Source organism: Mustela nivalis (assembly GCF_964662115.1).
Source record: "Mustela nivalis genome assembly, chromosome: 17".
Lineage (NCBI taxonomy): Eukaryota > Metazoa > Chordata > Mammalia > Carnivora > Mustelidae > Mustela > Mustela nivalis.
The window spans coordinates 47142909-47157561 of NC_139036.1; the positions used below are offsets into that span (position 1 = coordinate 47142909).

Below are 14653 nucleotides of genomic sequence, written 5' to 3' on the forward strand. Positions count from 1 at the left end.
GTATACCCACTACCTAGAATCTGCTGTTAACATTTTGCTATAATTGCTGTATTACATTATCTGCCTTACCATTGTTCCTCATCCATTCATCATTTCATCTTATTTTTTGATGCATTTCAAAGGAATTGGAGACATACGAGGCTTTCTTCTGAATATTTAAGCATGAATGTAATTAAGTAGAGTTCAATGTTTACTCTTTTCTTTTGAGGTAAAATATATATGCAGTATGATTCATAAGTCTGATGTGAACATTTGCTGAATTTTGACAAATGCCTACATCTGTGTGTTTTGAGACTTCTTCAAGATACAGAATTTACCATCATCTTAAAAAGTTTCCTTGAGCCTTTTCTCAGTTAATCCTCAAATTTACCCCCAAGAGACAACCATTATTCTGATATTTTTTCTACCATTGATTACTGCATACACTTTTATGTCAAGTTCTTTTATTCAGCATATTTTAATTTTGAGATTTATCTATGTTATATATGAATATATGAATAGTTCATAGCTATTTATTTATTTATTTATTTATTTTTATTTATTTATTTTAAAGATTTTATTTATTTATTTGTAAGAGAGAGAGAGTGAAAGCGAGCACAGGCAGACAGAGTGGAAGGCAGAGTCAGAGGGAGAAGCAGGCTCCCTGCGGAGCAAGGAGCCCAATGTGGAACTCGATCCCAGGACGCTGGGATCATGACCTGAGCCGAAGGCAGCTGCTTAACCAACTGAGCCACCCAGGCGTCCCAGTTCATAGCTTTTTAATGCTGAGTAGTATCCTACTGTATGAAAATCCCAAAGACGCCCATTTTCCTATTGATGAACACCTGGGCCTCTTTTGGACTGTTATGAATGAAGCTGATATGAAAATTGTTATAATAGTCTTTTTATGCACATGTTTTAATTCCTCCTGAGTATATATGTAATGTATGGAGTCATATGTTAGGAATATGCTTAGTTTTGTAATAAACTGCTAGACTTCTGCCTAAGCAATTGTACTGTTCAACTCCTGAAACAGTATATTAAGAGTTTTGGTTGCTTTTCATCCTTGTCAATATTTGATATTATCAGTCTTTCAAAAGTTTGCTTTTCTGATGGATCATAGTGGTAGCTCATTGTTATTTGTATTTTCCCAGTGACAGATTTTGTTAATCTCTTTCAATATGTGTGTTGGCCACTTATATACTTTTATAAAAAGTGTCTGTTCAAATCTTTAACCCATTAAAAGATGTGATTGTCTCTTTGTTGGGTTGTAGGTGTTCTTTATATATCTTGGATATCAGTTCTGTTAGATACATGTTTTGTGAATAATTTCTCCCAGTTTGTGACTTGCCTATTCATTTTGGTGATGTTATTTTTTTATGAGCAGATTTTTTTTTTTAAAGATTTTATTTATTTATTTGACAGAGATCACAAGCAGGCAGAGAGGCAGGCAGAGAGAGGAGGGGGAAGCAGGCTCCCTGCTGAGTGGAAAGCCCAATGTGGGGCTCGATTCCAGGACCCTGAGATCATGATCTGAGCAGAAGGCAGAGGCTTTAACACACTGAGCCACCCAGGCACCCCTATGAGCAGATCTTTTTAAAATTTTTAATAAACGCCAAATACATACTTTTTTTCTTTTATGGTTATTACTTTCTGCATTCTAAGAAACCTTTGCCTATCACTGAATAATAAGGATATTCTTTTGTGTTTTCTTCTAAAAGCTTTATGATTTTAGCATTCATGTGTTCGATGCTTGATTTATTTTGAATTAATTTTCATGTATAGTGTGAAGCATAGATCAAGGTTAATTTTTTAAAAGTGGTTATCTATTTGTTCCACCACCACTTGTTGAAAAGACTTCTTTTTACTCATTAATGACTTCATCCAAAAAAATGGCCATATAAGTGTAGGTCTTTTTCTGGACTGCCTATTCAGTGTTGTTGATCCGCTTGATGATACTTAATGAGAGTACCATACTACCATACTGTCATGATTTCTGGAGCTGTAGAGTTAAGTCTTGAATTCAGGTCATATAAATGCTCCAGCTTTGTTGTTAGTTTCCAAGATTGCTTTGGTTGTTCTTGGCTCTTTATATTACCATGGGCATTTAAGAGTGAGCTGCTCAATTTCTTTCTTTCTTTCTTTTTTTAAAAGATTTTATTTATTTATTTGACAGACAGAGATCACAAGTAGGCAGAGAGGCAGGCAGGGGGAGTGGGGAGCAGGCTCCCTGCAGAGCAGAGAGCCTGATGTGGGGCTCCATTCCAGGACTCTGGTATCATGACCTGAGCTGAAGCCAGAGTCTTTGAGCTGCTGAGCCACCCAGATGCCCCGAGGTGCTCGATTTCTTTCTTTCTTTCTTTCTTTCTTTCTTTCTTTCTTTCTTTCTTTCTTTCTTTCTTTCTTTCTTTCTATCTTTCTTTCTTTCTTCTTTTTTTTTTTAAGATTTTATTTATTTATTTGACAGCGAGCGCGAGAGAGATCACAAGTAGGCAGAGAGGGGGGGAAGCAGGCTCCTTGTTGAGCAGAGAGCCCGATGCGGGGCTCCATCCCAGACCCTGAGATCATGACCTGAGCGGAAGGCAGAGGTTTAACTCACTGAACCACCCAGGTGCCCCAAGGTGCTCAATTTCTTAAAACAAACAAACAAACACAACAACAACAACAACAACAAAACCCAAAGCCTGCTGGAATTTGAGGTTTTGTTGTCTCTTTAGGACATTATAGGAAGAATCAACATTTTGGCAATATTGAACTTTCTTTTTTTTTTTTTTTAAAGATTTTATTTATTTATCAGAGAGAGAGAAGGGGAGAGAGTGAGCACAGGCAGACAGAATGGCAGGCAGAGGCAGAGGGAGAAGTAGGCTCCCCGCTGAGCAAGGAGCCCGATGTGGGACTCGATCCCAGGACGCTGGGATCACGACCTGAGCCGAAGGCAGCTGCTTAACCAACTGAGCCACCCAGGCGTCCCGGCAATATTGAACTTTCTACTCTATGAACGTGGGTCTATCTCTACTTAAATATTTATTTATTTAAAAAGGTTTTATTTATTTGACAGAGAGAGAGAGAGAGAGATCACAAGTAGGCAGAGAGGCAGGCAGAGAGAGACGAGAAGCAGGCCCTGCTGAACAGAGAGCCTGACATGGGGCTCAATCCCAGGAGGACCCTGAGATCATGACCTGGATTGAAGGCAGAGGCCTAACCCACTGAGCCACCCAGGGCCCTCACTATACCAATTTTTATTTTATCATGACCTGAGGCTTTAACCCACTGAGCCACCCAGGCGCCCCTTTAGTGTCTTTTATTAAGGATTTTTGAATCTATGTTCATGAGGTTTGTGGTCTGTAGTTTTCTTATAATTTCTGTTGGGTTTTGGAATTAAGATCATGCTGCTTTCATAATATATGTTTGGAAGTATTCCTTCTATTTTCTTAAGGAAATTGTATAAAATTGGTATTGTTTGTACCTTAAATGTTTGGTAGACTTCACCAGTGAAATAATCTGGCCCTGTAGTTTTCTTTCTGGGAGGAGTTTTGATAAGTTCAATTTCTTTAATAGAAATAGGGCTATTTCACATTTTCTGCTCAATTTTGTGTCAGTTTTGGAAGTTATATTTTTTAAAGTTTGTTTTATGTAAAACAGTAAATTTTGTGTAAAGTTGTTACAGTATCTTCTTAGTTAAAACAGCCTTTAATATGTGAAATGGTGTCCCCTATTCCTTTCTGATATTGACAATTTCTCTCTTTTTTTTTTATTAGCTTTGCTAGGGATTTATTAATTTTACTACTTTTCAGAAATCCAGTGTTGTTTTTTTTAATTGATTTTATTTGTTTGGGATTTGTTTTCTATTTCATTTAAATAATGTTTTCTATATTATTTCAGTATTTCAATAGAATGTTTTCTATTTCATTTCTTTTTCTTTCCTTTTGCTTTCTTTGATTTGCTGTTTGTTTTTGAACTATATGAAATAGAAGCTTAGATACTGATTCATCCTTCTCTTCTGATGCATTCCATCTTCTGTATATTTATTTATAAACATTGTTTTAGTTTCATTCTTTATGTTTCCATCATTTATATTTTCATTATAGTTTATTGCAGATATATTAAAATTTCCATTGTGATATGTACTTTTATTTTTTGACTCATAAGTTATTTAGAAGTATGTCACTTAATTTCCAAGTAGTAGGAGAGTTTCTCAATTTTTAAAAATTGTTCATTTGGAGAATATGCTCTCAAAGACTTAAGTCCTTTGAAATTTATTGGAACTTGCTTTATGATGCAGACTGTGGTTCATTTTGGCATGTATTTTGTGTACAGGTTGTATATTCTTTTTATTTGGAAGAATGTTCTGTGTGTATTAAGTCTAGTTGGTTAATCGGGTAGTTCAAATCTGTATCTTAGTAAAAAAATTTTTTCATCTGTTTGATCTTGTAGCTATTGTCAAGGGTGTGTTTGTCTCGCATGTGATTATGGGTTTTCCATATCCTCTATTAGTTTTGTATATTTTTAAGCTTTGTTATTGGGTCCATTCATACTTAGAAGTATGATATCTTTTTGTTGGTTTGACTTTTTAATTATTAGGAAATGTCTCTCTTTATCTTTAGTAGTGTTTATTGCTTTAAGTTGACTTTGATATTGGCATAGCTCTGACAGCTTCCTTTTAATTGTTTTTTGGATGATATGATTTTTCTCATCATCTTCTATTTAATCTTTCTTTGAATATAAGTAGTCTTATAGTATAGTTAAAATTTAACATGGTAGCTATAATTTGAGTTTAAAGCTAACATCTTATTATTTGTTTTATTTTATTGATGTGCACTATGCTTTTTTCTCTCACTTTTTACCTTCTTCTTTTTTTTTTTAAGATTTTATTTATTTATTTGATAGAGAGAGATCACAAGCAGGCAGAGAGGCAGGCAGAGAGAAAGAGAGAGGAGGAAGCAGGCTCCCTGCTGAGCAGAGAGTCTGATGAGGGGCTCGATCCCAGGACCCTGAGATCATGACCTGAGCCGAAGGCAGCGGCTTAACCCACTGAGCCACCCAGGCGTCCCTCACTTTTTACCTTCTTTGGTCTGATGAAGTATTTTATTTTTTTTCTCACTTCAGTTAACCTTTAATGGCTATTCTAGAAATTACTACATTAATTTTGAGTCACTGCAGTCTGATGGAGATTATTACTTCTGCCATTTCCTGCATAATATAGGTATCTCATTTTTAACTCCATTTATCCCAGTCCTGGCTTTTTTTTAGTTATTGTCACACATTTTAAATCTACATATATTTTAAACTTAACAAGTTAGTAATGTAATTATTTTTATGGTCATTGTTCATGTTTGCAAACATTTACCTTTTTTATGGCTCTTTCTTTTTGCATTTCCATGCTTTTTTTTTAGTTCATTTTCCTTCTATTGGAAGAAATCCGTTTTAGTATTTCTTTTACTGATATATTCTTGTTATTTTTCTGAAATCACCTTTATTTCATTTTCATTTTCAAACATTTTAAAATTGTGAATAGATTTGATTGGCTTCTTTTTTCTTTCAGAATTTTCAGGAAGTCATTCCATTCTCTTCATCCATTCGTAATTTCTGTTGAAAGTTATTTCTGTCTGTTGATTGTTGCTTATTTAAATTTTTTATTTTTCTCTCTAGCTCTTTAAAGATGTGACTTTATGTTAGGAAATTCTTCTTTGTTATTATTTCAAATATTGGTTCTTTCTTGTTTTCTCTTTCCTTTCTTCTGGGATTTCGACAATGTGTATGGTAGAACCTTTCAGGGGATTCCATCATATGCCTCTTATTCTCGTATGTTTTTCAACCTTATTTCTCAGTGCTTTGATTTGGATATTTTTTGTTAACCTCCATTTTAGTATGTTTATTCTGTTCCATCTGCTGGAGGCACCAAGTATTGACAACACTTTTCAGAAATTTTGCTACGGAGAGTAACGATATTGGCAGTAATTGGACCATGTGGGAACAAAGAGAGGGACTTGCTTATTTGTTTTTTGTTAAGAGATACTAGCATGTTTGTGTTATGATGGAATGATTCAGTAGTGTGAAAAAAATTAAAGCTGTGTGAGAAGGAAAAAGTAGATGGTTTTTGGCAAAAAGTCCTTGAAGAGGTGAGAGAGGACATGATCCAAAGCACAACTGGAAGAATTTTCCTTTGATTGAAGTGAGACATAAAGAGGATAGGCACTCGTTCACATATATCAGTGGTCTTTGAGGTGGAATTCTGGCTCGGTCAATGGAAAATATGCACCTGGTCTAAGTTTCTAGACTCTTATTAAATTTTGGATACGTGTGTGTGTGTGTGTGTGTGTGTGTTTATGGGAAAATTACCCAAGAGAAGGAGAGTCAAATGAAAGGGTAAGCTATATTTATAACTACCTAATTCTTTATTTTATTTCTTTGTACCCTTCATGATATCTATCTTTATCTCTTAGGGCACTCAAAGTATTATAGTATATTTTTAAAGAAACACTAAAAGGTTTAATTAAGTTAATTTAATTAAATGTTTTTGTCATATTGTTAAAATTTCTGTACTATATATTTAAACATAATTTAATTCCAGATAGTGCATTTAAAATTAATTATTAATAATATTTTGAGTAGAAAATCAAGTTTTCTAATGTATTTTCCCATATTTTCTTTTACAGTCTTGTGAGTACTAGAATAGCACAACCATGTTTCGGAATAGTCTCAAGATGCTTCTTACTGGAGGGAAATCAAGTCGTAAAAACAGATCAAGTGGTAAGTGACTATGTTACACTTATTTTGTATGATATTTTAGAAAGGGAAGTTCTTTTAGGGATCTGAATTGATGCTACAGCTTTATATTTATTAAATGGTTTGTTTAATTTAGAAAAAAAGGAAGTTTATATTCCTCTAGGCTGCCATAATCTTAATTAAGAGGTTGGAACACTTGAATACTTACCAGGAGCAGTCAGATAAAAGAAAGCTTGTGGAGGAAACATATTTATTTAAAATATATGACAGAATAATTCTTCTGTGTACTACTTATTAAAAACTTTCTAGACCAAAATTTACTTTATGAATTAACATGTGATATTATTTCAGTCCTAGGCACTCTTTGGGGCAAGAGACTATATAAATAGAAACTGTCTTCAGAGGGTTGTACAGAAAGTAAAATACAATGCAACTGAAATAGAATTCTGCAGTCATTAAAATAAAGTTTATTAAGGTTGATTTAAGAATAAGAAGTAATTCTTAGCTTTTGAAGTAAAAACAAACAGAAATTATATATATACGTTTTGGAGAAATGTTGATGAGAGATGTACTAAATATTTATTTTTTGCTAATGGGTTATAGATATATATTCTTTTAATCTTTTCAATTTCCCAGTTTTTCTGCATTTTACAAGTTAATTTTCTGTTTTGACAGTTTTTGAGATTTGCCTTATTTGGTGTATGTTTTGGATTTACCTGAAGATAATGTAGATTCTGCAGTTATTGGGCACAGTGTAGTTAATGATGGTATTCATGTATTTTAGGTCTTTATTTATTTTAAAGAAATTATTTACTGAGATATGATTAAATCTTATACTGTGATTATTGAATCATCTGTTTGTCTTTCTTGTTCCTAATGGTTTTTGCTTTAAATATTTGGAAGCTATTTTATTAGATACATTGTCATTCAGAATTGCTCTGTCTTCCTGGTGAATTTGACTGTTTCACCGTAATGAAATGTCCTCTTTATTTCTAATAATGTCTTTTGTTTGAAAGCTGACTTTGTCTAATATTACTGTAGCTATCCTAACTTTCTCTTGATTAGTGTTTGCATAGTATGATTTGTTTTATTCTTTTACTTTTAGCATTTCTATATGGTTTTAATGTTAATAGGATATAGTTGAACTTTATTCTTTCAGACAAGTTTTTTCTCTTAAGGGAGATGTTGGTTAATCTGCATTAATTCAGCCAATGATCTCTTTGGGTTTAAATATTACATATTTCAGTGTACTTTCTACTTGTTCTGACTGATGTTCTTTCTCCTTTCTTGGTTTATTTTATATTGACCAAAACCATTTTTTAATTATTCCATATTTCTTCCTTTTGACTTGGAAGTTACATATTCTTGCAATTCTTTGTGTGACTACCTTAAAGATTCAAGTATCCATGTTTAATGTCAATTGGTACTTTCACTTTCTTCTTAGACAATACAAGACCATTAGGTTCTTTTTACCTGTGTATGTTTTTTAAACTCCACAAGACATTATATTGTTGTTTTATATAGTCAACCATTATTTCGGTTTATCTACATATTTGATCGTTACATTGATTTTCATTCCTTCCTTCATCCCTTACTTTCTTCTAGATGGGATAACCTTTTTATCTGGAGAAGATTTTCTATCATTTCCTTTCTGTGGTAAATTTACTTTTCTTTATGTGAAAACGTCCTTATTTTGTCTTTATTTTTTGTAGGATATTTTTGCTGGGAGTAGAATTCTAGGTTGGCAGTTATCTTCCTTCAGCACTTTCAGGTATAGTTCATTGTCTTCACCACTTGAGTTATTTTTGGTGAGAAGTCAGTTATTAGTCTAATTGCTGCCTCTTTAAAGGTGATCTGTCTTTTTTCTCCCTTTTTTTAGTTTTCTAGATTTACACTGATGTGCCTAGGAGTGGTTTTCTTTTTTCTTTTCTCCTTTTTTTTTTGTAAACTATTATTAAAGTATGGTTGGCATACAGTGTTATATTAGTTTCAGATATACAACATACTCAATGCTTACCATGATAATTATAGTCACCATCTGTTGCCATACAACATTATTACAGTGTTACTGACTATATGCACTATACTGTACTTTGCATCTCTGTGACTTTATAACTGAAAGTATGTACCTCTTGATCTCCATTATCTTTTTTGCCCATCCCCCCCCCCCAAACCTCTCCCTTTTGGCATCTACCAGTTGGCTCTCTGTATTTATGAATTTGTTTCTGTTTATTTGGTTGATTTTTTTTTCTTTTAGATTCCACATATCAGTGAAAACAAATGTTATTTTTCTTTGTCTGATTCATTTCACTTATACCCTGCTATGTCTTTTTTTTTTTTTTTTTTAAGATTTTTATTTATTTATTTGACACAGAGAGAGAACACACAAGCAGGGGTAGTGGCAGAGGAAGAGGCTCCCCACTGAGCAGGGAGCCTGATGTGGAGCTCCATCCCGGGACCCCGGGATCATGAGCTGAGCAGAAGGCAGACGCTTAACAGCTGCACCACCCAGGCGATCCTTTTAGTGTGTATTTCTTAAGGACAGGGAAATTCTTTTGCATAATCACAGTATAGTTATCAATTTCAAACAGTTTAACATTGATAGAATGCTTTTATCTGGGATGCCTGGGTGGCTCAGTTGGTTGGACGACTGCCTTCGGCTCAGGTCATGATCCCAGAGTCCGGGGATCGAGTCCCACATCAGGCTCCCAGCTCCATGGGGAGTCTGCTTCACTCTCTGACCTTCTCCTTGCTCATGCTCTCTCTCACTGTCATTCTCTCAAATAAATAAATAAAATCTTAAAAAAAAAAAAAAGAATGCTTTTATCTAATCTACCATTTTCCAAATTTTGCCCGTTTACCCAGTAATTTCCTTTGTAGAATTTTCCCCCTTATTTCCAAGATCTAATCAGGATAAGGCACTGCATGACTTGTTGTGTCTTTTTTACTCTCATTCAATTTGAAATAGTTTCTCTGCCTTTTTGGACAGTTTTGAAGAATAAAAGCTCTCTGTCTTTTTGAAAATAAGCAGAATGCCCCTAATTTTGTGTTTGTTTGTTTGTTTCTTTCTTTTTCTTTTTAATGATTAGATGCAGGGTATGTATCTCTGGTCTGAATGTTACTTAAATGTATTTTTTCCCCCCTTGGAGCATCATAGCCAGAAACATACAATGACTCTGTTTCATTAGTGATTTTGATGACCAAATCAAGGTATTCTCCATGTTTTTCTATTATATAGATACTGATTTTCCCCTTTCAACTGAAAACAGTTGACAGATGGACACCATTTTATTTATGGTTTCCTATTTGTCAGTATTCTCAATCTTGTCTCTTGCCAAGCAAGGAGGCTGATGTGGCGCTTGATCCCAGGACTCTAGGATCATGACCTGAGCCAAAGGCAGATGCTTAGCCTACTAAACCACTCAGGTACCTGTGGATTAAATTTAGATTTAAAGAAAAGTTGCAAAGGTAGTACAGACAATTCTCATATACCTCTTATCCACCTTTATCCGTTGTTACATCTTATTTTTTATGGTCCATTTGTCTAAACTAAGAAACCAGTGTTGGTACACTACTGTTTACTAAACTCCAGATTTTTATTTGGATTTCATTAGTTTTTCCATTCATGTCCTCATTCTGCTTCAGAATCCAATTCAGAGAACTATATTGCATTTAGTTATTTTGTCTCCCCAGATAGACTGAGTTTGGCAGAAGACAATAATTGACATCATTCCACTGGTCACTTTTTGATTACATACACACACACTAATATATGTCAGATATCCAAACGGCCTCCACATTTGACATTTAAAGAAATGGTTTGTCCAAAATTTGTTTTGTGGCCTAGAACCATGGTTTTCTTAGACACCTTTAGCTGTTCACTTTTGGCAGCAGCACCAGCATTTTCTCTCACTTCACAACTTGATATAATTAATAGAAATCAATTAAGCCATAATAGGGTACAGTTGTGGATAGTCTTTGCCCTGAGTACTGGATAAATAACTTATGCGTACATACTATCCTTATTAAAGGTAGGCATTATATTTTCACTTCAGCAAAATTGCAAATTATTATATGCGAGACTTCTGAGTAGTACTGCTCTAGTAGAGATATTGTTAAATTCATACATGTCAAGGTTCTACTGTATTATTAAAGCTAATTCCTTTGATTTACTAGGTATTTAATTATGTCAATAATGATTTTAGGGGTCTTATTTTAGTATTCTTCTCCATGGTTTTTCATGTAAAATGTTTATAATGTAGAGTAGTTATAAAAATAGTGCTTTGTATTCTGTATGAAAAGAACCCTATTTGTAGAGAAGCAGTACTTTTCTTCAAATGTACTCCAAGGCAGGAAATTCTAGAGCAAGAATAAATTTTATAATTAAAAAAAAAAGTATGCTTATGGGATGACTTCATTAGTGTTTTCATCATTACTTTTTTCTTTAGTTGTTAATGAATAATTGGGTGGACTTTATTCTTTATATTAACTTTTGTTCATAGCTTATATTTAGGATTAATAAGGTGAGATTTCTTATAGGCATAATTATTTGGGTATTAGGAAACCAACTTAGTATTAGTTTAAAAAAATTTGTAATAAAGAGAAGTTGTTATAATTTGTCTTTTATTTTTTTTAAGATTTTATTTATTTGACAGAAAGAGACCTAGCAAGAGAAGGAACACAAGCGGAGGGAATGGGTGAGGGAGAAGCAGGCTCCTTGCTGAGCAGGGAGTCTGATGCGGGACTTGATCCCAGGACCCTGTGATCACGACCAGAGCCAAAGGCAGATGCTTAATGACTGAGCCACCCAGGCACCCCATAACTGTCTTTTAAATAGTTGATTTTGTGTAGGTCACTAGATAAATATTTCACAGAAATAGATTTTATATCATATAATAACATGAATTTTCTCAGGCAGTGTTTTCCCCCTAAGGACATGTGAATATCAGCTTTGAATTTTATAACTTAATTCATATTTTCCGTGTAAAATTGTTCTTCATGAATATAGGACTAGGTGCTCCTAAGTTTTTATGAAAAAAAAAATTCAAGTATAAGCAGGAAAAATAACGGCTAATTTCAGATATTCAAGGGCTCAGAAAGTATAGTATCCCAAGTATAACAAAGCTATTGGGAGAAAAAAACTTGAGGGTGTCTCCCAGCAAAGTAAAAAAAAAAAAAAAAAAAAAAAAAAAAAAAAAAAAAAAGAGGGCAGGGGTATAGAAAGAAGAGTAAGACAAAGTGAGTAAAGCTTATAGTTAAATACAAATAATCACCAGGGATGCCTGGGTGGCTCAGTTGGTTAGAGTCTGCCTTTGGCTCAGGTCATGATCTCTGGGTCCTGGGATGGAGTCCTACATTGGGCTCCCTGCTTAGCAGGGAGTCTGCTTTTCCCTCTCTGCCCCCCAGCTCCGGCTCGTGCGTGCTCTCTCTCTCTCTCTGAAATAAATAAATAAAATATTTAACTATATTAAGTAAACTAATTTTATAACTGCTAATTTTTTTTTTTTAAAGATTTTATTTTTATTTATTTATTTGACAGAAATCACAAGTAGATTGAGAGGCAGGCAGAGAGAGAGAGGGAAGCAGGCTCCCTGCCGAGCAGAGAGCCCGATGCGGGACTCGATCCCAGGACCCTGAGATCATGACCCGAGCCGAAGGCAGCGGCTTAAAACCACTGAGCCACCCAGGCGCCCTATAACTGCTAATTTTTAAACTACTAATTTTGTAACTCATATATGTTAATTTCTTTTTCTTTTTTCCCTTCCTTCCTTTTATTTTTTATTTTTTATTTTTTTTGCCTATTCGAGTGTCCAGTACTTTTTTGCCTTAAATCTATCTGGATTTTTGTATTTAAGGTGTATCTCTTGTAAATGTCATGTATTTTTATCTTGTTGTTAAGTCCAATTTGATTTTCTATTTCTAAATGGTATGATTAGTTCATTTACATTGATTGTGTAACTTGATATGATTTGGTTTAAGTCTCTTATCTTTGTTTTACATTCCATATGTTCCTTGTTCTTTTTTTCCCTGCTTCCTGTCTTTTAAAAATTTATCAAAAAATTTTTTATATTCTATCCATTTTCTTAGCCTTTTAGCTATACCTTCTTGGAATTTTGTTAGAGATTACACAGGGATTACAGCCTACATTTTTAACTTTTAATGAATTAACTTGAATTTTTATTTTACTACTTTCTTAGCACTGTAATGACCTTATGATATTTAATTCTACTTATAGCCTACTCTGTTGTCTTATATCTAATTTCTTTTTTTTTATTTTTAAAAGATTTTTATTTATTTGATAGAGACACAGAGAGAGGAAGGAACACAAGCAGGGGGAGTGGGAGACGGAGAAGCAGACTCCTTGCTGAGCAAGGAGCTCGATGCGGGGCTCAATCCCAGGACCCTGAGATCATGACCTGAATTGAAAGCAGACACTTAATGACTGAGTCACCCAGGCACCCCTTATATTTTATTTCTATGGCATATATTTCATATATGTTATACTACTGTTGCTTTAAGCAGTCAATATCTTCAAGATTTTTTTTTTAAATGTCTTTTATATTAACCCATATATTTACCTCTTCTAGTATACTTTCTTCCTTCTTATAAAATGACATTTTAGGGGTGCCTGGGTGACTCATTCGGTTAAGTATCTGCCTTTGGCTCAGGCCATGATCCCAGGGTTCTGGGATCAAGCCCCACATGGGGCTCTCTGCTCCATGGGGAGTCTGTTTCTTCTTCTCCCTCTCTGCCTGCTGTTCCCGCTGCTTGTGCTTGCTCGCTCTCTCTCTTTCTGTCAGATAAATAAATAAAATCTTAAAGAAAGAAAAATGGTGTTCTGTGTGGGATTCTTCTTCACCCTGAAGAATTTCCTTTGCTTTTCTTTAAGTGCAAGTCTGCTAGCAGTGAATTATCTCAGTTCTTGTTTTCCCATGATGTTTTTACTTTACCTTCATTTTTGAAGGATATTTTCCTTAGGTGTGAAATTTTAGATTGGCAATTTTTTTCTTTCAACACTTTAAAGATGTTTTCTATTATCTTTTGACTCTTATTGTTTCTGATGGAAGGTTAGCCATCATTTGTGTTGTTTCTCTACCCCCCCACCCCCATTGGCATGTAATTGACCTAATTTGGTCTGTTTGCTTTAAGTTTTTTTTTCTTCATTTTGGCTTTTATCACTCGGATATGATATTGCCTAGGCATATGACTTTCATTCTGTTACCTTTTTTAGGTTTTGGAGAGCCTTAGTTTATGTGTTGATGTCTCATCAGTTGTGGAAAACCTTAGCCATTATTTCTTAAAGTATTTCTTCTATTTTTTTTCATCTGTGTTTTGGAACTTTAGTTTGTATATATTAGGTTCTTTGATATTATGTATATGGATTTGTGTTATTTTTGTTTTTTGTTCTTTTTTTTCTTGTTGTTTATGTTCGTCTGTCTTCATGTTTACTGATACTTTCTTCTGCTCTGTCCAGTCAGTTGTTAAGCTCAGTTAGTTAATTCTAACTTAGCATTTTTCAGTTATAGAATGTTCCTATGTTTTTTTTATTTTTTTTAAAAGATTTTATTTATTTTTGTGACAAGGAGAGAGAGAGAGCACAAGCAGAGGCAGAGGGAGAAGCAGACTCTGCTGAGCTGGGAGCCTGATGTGGTGCTTGGTCCTGGGACCCTGGGATCATCTCCTGAGCCGAAGTCAGATGCCTAACTGACTGAGACACCCAGGCGCCCCCATATGTTCTTTTAAAGATAATTACATTTCTCTATTGAAATTTTCAACCCATTTTTTTTTGTTTTTATTTTTAACATCTTTTTTCTTAGCATACATAAAAGCTAAAAATAATAGCTTAATAGCTGACATCTTTGCTAAGACATGTAGGTCATATATGCATCGGCTTCTATTAATTATTTTGCCAGTTGATTATGGATCATATTTTCCCGCTTCTTCACAT

General features: G+C 34.1%; 1 protein-coding gene across 11 annotated transcripts in view; it reads left to right on the forward strand.

Annotated features, from left to right (window-relative positions):
- Nucleotides 1-14653, forward strand: part of TANC2 (tetratricopeptide repeat, ankyrin repeat and coiled-coil containing 2) — a 360787-nt gene that overhangs the window by 49509 nt on the left and 296625 nt on the right. For 10 of the 11 annotated variants that reach the window (XM_082706545.1, XM_082706546.1, XM_082706542.1 and 7 more), the window contains exon 2: nt 6636-6729. In XM_082706545.1, coding sequence (XP_082562671.1) covers nt 6663-6729 — 67 coding nt within the window. In that variant the 5' untranslated portion in view covers nt 6636-6662. Of the gene's footprint in view, nt 1-6635; nt 6730-8417; nt 8477-14653 lie in introns of all 11 variants that reach the window. The other variant, XM_082706548.1, reaches the window with a different exon arrangement.